The sequence below is a fragment of the Ruditapes philippinarum genome, unplaced genomic scaffold (assembly GCF_026571515.1).
Source record: "Ruditapes philippinarum isolate M1 unplaced genomic scaffold, ASM2657151v2 ctg9034_1_1_1_1, whole genome shotgun sequence".
NCBI lineage: Eukaryota > Metazoa > Mollusca > Bivalvia > Venerida > Veneridae > Ruditapes > Ruditapes philippinarum.
Genome location: NW_026866977.1, coordinates 4,813 through 14,686, shown reverse-complemented (window position 1 = coordinate 14,686; position 9,874 = coordinate 4,813). Strand labels below are relative to the sequence as shown.

At 32.9% G+C, this 9,874-nt stretch overlaps 1 protein-coding gene across 1 annotated transcript; it reads right to left on the bottom strand.

The window, feature by feature from the left end:
* Positions 1-1,580: 1,580 nt before the first annotated feature.
* On the bottom strand, positions 1,581-5,322 carry LOC132734387 (multiple epidermal growth factor-like domains protein 10). Its single transcript, XM_060721121.1, has 7 exons — positions 5,101-5,322; positions 4,681-4,884; positions 4,377-4,514; positions 3,380-3,511; positions 3,107-3,254; positions 2,805-2,890; positions 1,581-2,205 (listed from the first exon to the last, which is right to left on the bottom strand). Exons 1-7 carry the CDS (start codon positions 5,276-5,278, stop codon positions 2,150-2,152), a joined length of 942 nt encoding a protein of 313 aa, XP_060577104.1. The 5' UTR covers positions 5,279-5,322; the 3' UTR covers positions 1,581-2,149.
* Positions 5,323-9,874: the final 4,552 nt, after the last annotated feature.

Sequence of the window (9,874 nt, the reverse complement as noted above, 5' to 3'; positions counted from 1 at the left end):
ACAAGTCGACACTTGAATCTAGTGATTCAGACGATGAAGATATTCGAACCAGAGTTGTCAAGTATAGACCGGCCGGTCCTAAAATTGATACGCATATTTAAGAGACACCTCCCATAGAGGCTGTCAGTAGTCATGAAGATAAAAGTACTGATATTAAGGTTGATGATATTACTATTGATGAACATACGAAAGATGATAGTACAGCAGAAGATCTTACGTAGCGCTTCAATCATTGTTAAAATAACTACTTTTGCTCTGTCTTATTTGCATGAACACTTTTATTTTTCACAATATAAGAATGAGAGACAGACGCACATGCCAAGATTATAATGTCGTATGTCGTCAGGAGCTTATCTTTTGTAAGTGTTGACTTGAATTATTATTATTTATTAAACTAAACTTTGTAAAATATTTGTTTAGAATTAATAAGTTGATAAGATGCTGTTTCAGCTATCTATTGATATTGTTTGAACCATTGTGTGAAATGTTGAAAATGAGAACAGTTGTAATGCTGTATTAATAATTATTTTTGTAATGAGTTGATGCTTTTTATTAATAAATTCTTCTTTGTTTCAGGACGTTTATAGACTAGCATTAACTTGGTCATGAAAAAATGAAAGAAAGCTATTATTCATCAAATTTATATGTAGAAAAGAAAACTGTATAAATCAAGATGAAGCTGACACCATTTTAGTTGTTGTTCATCCACCCGTATCCATCTCACACAAGAAAACCCCCTATAACATCTATGAAATTAAATAAGAATCATCTGCTTTTGATTTCGCCGAAAAATGTTTCAAAATAAGTAAATAATTGTATTAATCTCCTATGTTAATTTGACGTATACACCTACCCTTATCGTATAGTGTGATATACCATCGGCCAGTTGCAACTGGGAACATAATTATGATTTGCCGTCCTAAATATAAGCTCATAGGCAAGTATAAGTATTTTGGTGATGCCGTTATGTAGATTTCACGCTTTAACCGATCTGTAGAAAAGCTATAAAGTAACAGGAGCATCGAAACACAGGGTTATGTGACATGTGCAAGGAGGCGTAGCCCCTTCCCCGAGTATAAATCAGATTGTCGAGTGTTTTTGGTGTTTTTTCTGTTTTGTATCAAAGGCAAGAAATAAATAAAATACCGTCCTGGTCGACACTAAATGAAACCCTAGAAAAAAGGAAATCTGACAACCCCCCCCACCAAAAAAAAAAAAAAAAAAAAAACACAAAGAAAAAGAAAAAGAAAAAAAAAAACATAAGCGACCAACGAGCATGCCTCTAGCTTTATCTCAAACAGACAGTGCTGGTTAACTAATACATGTCTTCCATTTAACGCATTGTACATGAATTAGCATACGATTTAACTCTAACCCGTATTCAATAGAAACGTCTGCAAACTATGATACAAGTAAGTTTACATCATAATTATATTAGTAGCTTAACTGCTCCCTGTTAGCTGTACTTTTATGTAATTTACAATTATATCTACTCTATATAGTTATTCAAGAAAATCATAACCAAACTAGTCATTATCCTTTATACTACTAGTATACATATAATTAGCGCTAACATATAATTATCAATGCAAGAAAAATGATTTATAAAACTATAATTTTACAAAGAAACAGATTCACAATATCATAATTGATAATGCCTCATAAGTCAGAGTCTATTAAAGATAGTAAAGGTAAGTCAAATCAACATAATGCTATGAACCATTACGAACAAGTTTATGACAGAACAATAATAATTCCAATAACAAAAATTCATGATTAGATAAGAATGCTAACCATGTTGTCATATCATTTGTAACAAATCATTCTTAAATAGCATACATGTTTTAAAAAATTACTAAAAATAACAGGTTTAAATGTTAAATATCAAACACATTCCATTTGTCAAGTGCATTTCTTTAAACGTTTTTACCATGTTAAATTATTCTTTTAGAATGGTTATAATTATTTACATAAACACAAATGCTTGACAAAGAGTTTAATATTAAGAACTGCAGTTCATGCTTGATAAAAGCTTCAACATTGATCACATTATTTGATGGATGAATGAATGAAAGAAGAAAAAATGTCATATTTGTTTAAAAGATTCCAATACACTCGATTTTTATCAGACTTTTTCTAGTCAAATACATCACATGTTCGACACAACTTCATTTTCATACGTATTGTTTCTTCGGCCTTGGTTATCTGTAAGTAAAAAAATATTGTCACTGATGGACAAGTTTATTCTTCAATTTAGCTTTCCGCCTTAAGATTTTCATCGTTTTTTAACAAAAGTAATTTGTCACATTATATGCCGGTCCAGAAATTATACACAGTCCTGAATGATGCTCATGATATAGACTGATGTGAACCTTGACTACTGTGTGTAACCATGATATTTGACCTGTTTTATGTGCAAGATACCATATTTAATGATGGTAAATAATTGTATCAAGATATTATGAAATCCCTCAATTCAGCAAGAAAAAATGCTCTGGACAAACTTCAACATTTCATTGTCTTCAGTGACCCCGTCTTTGCATACATTGACTTGGATTATATGTGTAATGCCGAAACTCATAATGTTTAACACATTAATATCACAATCTCTCAATTTACGATAATAAACTAGTCCGTTCACACATGTTTATACTTAAATACGAACATATATGAGTTCTAGGCCTGACCTGTGGACCGAAAAATTTTGAGATCAAAGTATCTATTAATGCTCTTTACCGAATGATTGTATTATAATTCATATATTAATTACAATGTGAAAATAATTTACATAAGTAAAATTTTACCATTAAGGATATCTAAAGTGTCATAATCCTGATCAGGTTGATTAGCTCGAGTGTTTGGCGTTGAGTAGTGACTTTTATTACCTTCGCTGTAAAAAAGAAATAATATGAAATAGCATTGAAAATAACATTATCTATTCTATGGTACTACAAATAGATTTGACAAAGATATGTTTAAACTAAACATACGTTGAATTCAGCACATTCTTTTTGTATACTGTGTTCATGTTTTTCAAAGTAATTGAATTAAAAATATTTGCAATCAATAGTTTTGTGAATATTTATATGTTTAATAAATTATTTACCTGCGTTTCCGTCTTAATTTTACTACAACCACACCTACTAATACACATATGATCAGACCAGCAATTGATCCGCCAACAACAACTGCTATGAGAGCTGCTGAATTCTTCTCTTCGTTAGCTGGACGGGTATGATTGTTGAAATCACCAACTGTATACAATAATGCACAATATATTATTATCAAACAATTTATTGATCAAATATATCTATTCCAAAGGTTTCTTTTAAACAGTTTTGTTGTCTACGAATGATAGCAGCAAATTACATAAAATTACCTTGATTGCAATGAGAGCCAGTGTACCCATGTTGACAACCGTTCTGACATACCCCATAGTTACTAGTGCATGTACCTTCAGCACAAAAACAAGTCTCACTACATCGGTCACCAAATCTGTTCTTCGGACATTCTAAATATACGAAAAGGTTACAGATATATTAATACTGTTTTCTGATTAATTAAATGAAATGAATGTATATATGTGTGTAATCCAATTGATTTAACAAAGCTTTAAATGTATACATAAAAGGACACATCGGTTAAAGGTAAACTTCCCTTACTTAAGATGTTACCTATTTCTAAGTTTCTAAATGCCTTTACTTAAATTCCACAAAATAGAAGAATTAGTCAAATGAGTTTTGTTATAGAATCTGGACACAAAGTCATCCCTCGGAAGCATTAATCACAACATAATTACAAGAGAATTGCAGACTCGGATTGATTGAGTCTGTATATGAGGGATAATGAAAACGTGCAACATCCCTCACGCCCCCTAGCATCGGCTGGAGCGGTACTTAATTCTCGTCAATGGTGGCATCAATGATCCCGAAGGACCATAAAAATAAAACAACACTAAAGTGAAGTACGGGGCAACTTTTTACAGCTGCCACACGGCACTTAACACCTGCTGTTGTGAAGTATAAAAATCTGGACACAATGTGATCCCTCGATTCTCAACACTTAACAGTGCTGGCATCAATGATCCCGAAGGACCAGAAAAATATAACAACACTGAAGCCCGGGGCAACTTTTTACAGCTGCAACACAGCACCTGACACCTGCTGTTGTGAAGTATAAAAATCTGGACACAAAGTGATCCCTCGGAAGCATTTATCAGAACAAAATTACAAGAGCATTGCAGACTGGTTTTGATTGAGTCTGTATATGGGATACTGAAAACGTGCAACATTTCTCACGCCCCTTTTTCTGTTCTGTTCATTGAATAAAACATACAATCTAGACTTTGTAGCACCGCTAGTCATAAGTAAGCTTACCTTGGTTACAAGATTTACCGATCCAACCAGATTTACATGCATCTGACTGACAATATCCACTTGTTTTATCACATGCAAGGTCATCACCACAGTGACATATCTCGGAGCATTCTTCGCCAAATGTTCCCACCTGACATTCTATAAAAACATAGAACCTGTTTTATACATATTATACATGAATTGATTGGAAACAGCTAGAAATTGTAATTGCTATACTCCTTCATTTAATGGTATTTAATTGAAAAAGTAATAAGAGTACTATGATTTATATTTCTATATTCGATTTTAGACGAAATGTGCTCACCCCCTTCAGACACCATCACTTCGCACAAAGTTAGGACGCCTGGTCTCTGAATCTTAATGAATCTTGTCAATTTATTTGAAAATGTAAGAACGTGTTTATTTCCATCAATTCTTCTTGTGCTATTTTCCACCAGATGAAACGAGTTTTGTCCAGTATCGTTAGCAAGATAAAGCTCAAAATCGGCGAGCTGCTGATATAACTGATCTATAGGACAACAAAATAACGGAAATTCAAATAATAACTAGAACAAAGAATGATTATAATCAGATAAGTATCTTTTTATCACTCACACAGGCGATTCTTCATTATAAATATATGTTTACAGAACATATTCGTGTAAAATTTCAGATACTTTTATGGTTTACAATAATGTTCATTGTTAATGTTCAATCTTATCTGAAAAAAAACACTTCAACTTACCAAACTCTCTACTGAACACAGTAACACTATTAATAGGATACCGTTTTCCCAAATCTACTGTCCACCAGGATTTTGGGGAATTCTTTGTGCCGCTACAACAATTGCAAACGTCAGGTTTTGGACCAATGTTACCATCGATTGCGAGATTTGATGTCCAGTTAAGGAATGTTGATGACATGTCTGTCTGCACATCTAAACGTCTCAAAATATTCTGTTCTAAGTGAAAAAAACATGCCGTATAAAATCAGGATGTCTTATACTAATATTAGTCAATAAATGCAATAAAAAAGCATAAAATGAATAACTTCAGTAGTGATAATATACTAGTAATTATAAGATGACAATAAGATTGTTAAACATTTTGATTGCGTTATAATATTACTGTTATTCACTCTGAATAACCATAAATGCAATAAAACTACATTTGACTTTTCATTTATCAATCACGAAGATTTCAAATCGCCAGCCTTAAAAGAAGAAAAATACATCAAAAATGTTCTAGTAGTTTAATTTCATCACATCTAAGACCTTGCCAATCAAAGTCACATAATTCAATATAACATCGCCCCGTTGAACTGTTGCAATCTGTATTGTTAAGACAATGGCAAGTTGATGAGCAATTATATCCAAAAGTACGATAATCACATGCTGGAAACAAAACCAAGCAATAGATTAATGTCATTGTATCGCACAACAACCTGCGTTTAAAGAGAACAAAGTAGTCATCTGAATCCTTTATATACAACATGTATTTATGTTGTTATATATATATATGTGTGCACGTAAAATTTTAATTTTAATAACCTATGGCCTAACAATCATTACAAATGAGGACATTACTTTGTTAAAAGCCAAATCTTAATTCGAATTGCATGTCGTCAAATGAATTCTATAAACCAAAAATATTTGAATCCATCAACTCCTAATTTCTACAAGGTGCTAGTTTTGACAGAATTTCACGTTTTTGCAAATTAATTATAGATAGTATTGATTGCTTATGTTTAGATTATTTATTTTTGTTTAATTTTACGATATCTCCAGGACACATGATGTAGAATCAATTATAGTTTTGCAAACGTCAGGTTTTGGACCAATGTTACCATCGATTGCGAGATTTGATGTCCAGTTAAGGAATGTTGATGACATGTCTGTCTGCACATCTAAACGTCTCAAAATATTCTGTTCTAAGTGAAAAAACATGCCGTATAAAATCAGGATGTCTGGATATCAGGATGTACTTTCCAGTACCGTCCATGAACAGGCTCAATCAAACCGAGCCTGCAACATTTTCAATTTTGTCGTGTTGGGCTTTCTTTAGGGATTCTATATTTATCTATTTTATGATCACATCCGTGTTATTTGTGCCGTGTGGCGGCTGTAAAAAGTCTCCCCGTACATTTAATCAATGATGTTATATTTTCGATCCTTGAAGATCGTTCAGCACGACATTATTGTTGTGCTTGTGGTATGTTTAGTTTCAACTTTTTGGCATTTTCTAGTTGGGTGGTTCCAATATTCCTACTTGAATAATGTTGAATCACCCTTAGGATATGTTGCCTGCTTTTTAAATTTGTCTTTTGACGTCTTGTCTGTGATACGCAGGCTTCATAACCTCTGATCCCCTTTCAAAATTCCACTTTATTTAGTTCCGCCCATTGTTTTCTCGTTTAGGGCACACGCTTTTTATTACTTGGGGACCATACGCCGCTTTTCATGGAATGGCAATACTTTGTCACATTGAAGGTTCCATGATAACCGCCGTATGAACACATCTGCGGATGTTTCTAAATTCAAAATTTTACTATTTCACGTTTAAATGTTGAATTCTGCTTAAGCCGGTGCTAGGGGGCGTGGACGGTAATTTGCACTTTCCAGTACCGTCCATGAACAGGCTCAATCAAACCGAGCCTGCAACATTTTCAATTTTGTCGTGTTGGGCTTTCTTTAGGGATTCTATATTTATCTATATTATTTGGTGAATGAAGTAGCCAATGCAGCTGATTTGAATATATTAATACATAAATACTTTTATACTCATTCAAAACATTTTTGTTTATATGGCAATTATTCATCAGTTTTCAAGATATTTTTGTTTGATTTTTTTCTATAGTAAATACAATCGACTTCCAATAATATGTAAAGGAGGAGAATTTTCCATGATTTTTGAAAAACATGGATGGTGTGACAATTGTGCTCTTCCTCACAGATTGTGTTATTTAATTTAGTGGTTTGATACCTTCATTCCCCGTTAAAGGTATTGTAAACACATATGCAACCTTGTGTTAAATCAAATAGTTTATCTTTTATAAATAAGTAAACAATACATACATTAGAATTAGTTAGTTCATAACCATAATTTTATGTAATAGACATATATTTGCTATTTGTAAAATAACTAATCAGTTCGTTCTTAAAGTCACGCAAACCCTATGTAATTCGCACCAATATTTTGACCAAATATCAATATGTATTGGATGCTCCATCAACTTGAATAAACTATCATTAGGTAAAGCTGTTGGGTAAAAAAAACAGCTCAAAGCTGCGGACAATCATATCCACTTTAATGAACACTGAAATAAATAGAGACAATATTAAAGTTATTAACAAATGGGTTACAGAGAAAGCTACAGAAAATCAATGGACTAACTGTAGGCATATTTGACGACAAGAATAAAACTATGAAATAGTTCGATAAATTATATATTTCAACCATTTTTAGATAAACTAGATAATACAAAGACCTAAATTAAAGTTGTATGATGAATGTACACAAGCTACTAAATAAAGAGAACATTTTTTTTATAAAGCTGAGAAAAAACACCTAAAAAAGGGGCCATCCGTGGCCGAGTGATAAAGGTCGTTGACTTCAAACCACTTGCCACTCACCGCTGTGGGTTTGAATCCCAGTTAGCTTACGGAACGTCGGTGGTTCTACTCAGGTGTCTGTTCGTGCCTTAAATTATTCACAGAAGGGCACCTGAGGTTTTCCTTCATCAAAAAAATGGAACGTCGCTATATGACCTATACTGTGTTGGTGTGACGTAAAACCCAATAAAACAAACACACATAAAATATGATCTATGGACAAATGCAAGATCTGAGGCAAAATAAACTATAAACTATAAGAAAAGCTGAACGTCAATCGTGGGAACAATTCTGCAGTAAAATCACTTATAAAAAAATCTTAGGAACAATGGAAATTTGTCAGAAAAAAATAAAAGGAAAAAAAAACACAACAATTATCTTTGCCAGCTTTCCAAATAAATAATAGAATAACAATAGAATAACAATAACATACCCAGGAGAAAAGACGAACGCGCTGGTAAAACAAAACAAAAACGCTAGCTGTGACCAGGCCTGTACGCAAGAATTTATAGTGCTGACATTAGAGGACACGCGCCGTTCATAAACTAAGACAGAAGCGGAACTGGAATTTAAGAATATAACAAAGAATTCACTGTTTTTTTTCCCCTAAAATATAAGCCCCTTCAAATCTGTACATCTGGAGCTCCCGGGGAAGACAAGGTACATTATGATATCATAAAGAATTTCGTAGATGAAACTAAATTAACTTTATTAAGTATATTCAACAAATCGTTGAAAGATGGAATAACCCAATTAACCTCATACTCAGAAATAGTCGAAACAGTGAATAGCTGCCCATAGGGAAGTGTATTGAGTCCAATTATATGTAAGTGTAATTGAGAATACCTGTTGCGGAACAAGACACTCATTTAATAAACAGAATAAAACAATAAATGCACACAAGTATCACAATTTGTAGATGATTCTGCCACATGGATAATTTCTGGATCTAAACAATTTGCAGCTTAGAAAATGCAGTAATTGTTTATTGAAGTTGACAAATGGAGTAAACGTACGGTTATTAGTCCAATAGAAACACGAGCAATCTTTATTAAAACACGTTCAAACAAAACGCATTAAATGAATGTTATGGTTCTTTTTTTCCAAAATTAATGTTAGGAAATGTTAGATTATAGTATCAAAATAAAAACTGTCAAATTCCTAGGCATGGCAATTGACAAACACTTAACTAGAAAGCCCTTATTGATGAAATAATAATACGGTGAAAAAAGATCTAAATGTAATGAAATCAATTCGCGGCAAAGACTGGGGCACAGATAAGATAACATTACATAAGATTTATCAAGGGTCTACTGGATGACAAATAGGAACGTATGTGATGGTGTCAGCGCTTATCCATATAAGAAACTTACATATCACAAGATGTAAAGAGTCTTCAACAGCTATAAATTCTTGATAATGGGGGGGGGGGGGGGGGCACTACTTTACAGGTTCATTTAATTGTTAAAACATATGCTTGCCCCGTACAATAGTTTTTATATTTTTATATATTCCAAGATACGTTGACAGCATTTCTTTATTTAAAAAGATAACATTTTCCTACACGAAAATGAATGAAAAAGGTGAAAGTAAAATAATAATGAAACAAGACGGCCAAGATGGTTTAAGATCGCTCACCTGACCCATCGAACTCATCCGAGCAATTACCCGGATAAGCATCCTGACAAAGTTTCTTAACACTTTTTTATTTTTAACTCCTGCGACCTAGTTTTTCATCTGAGATGTCCCATGTTCTAACTCATCCGAGCTATTACCTAGACAAAGTTTGATGATGATTGAGGCAAAAATGTGACCGCTAGAGTGTTAACAAACAAATGTAAACGGAAGACGGACAGCTAAAAAGAAATCAACAACATCAACAACAACAACAATACTATTAATGATAACA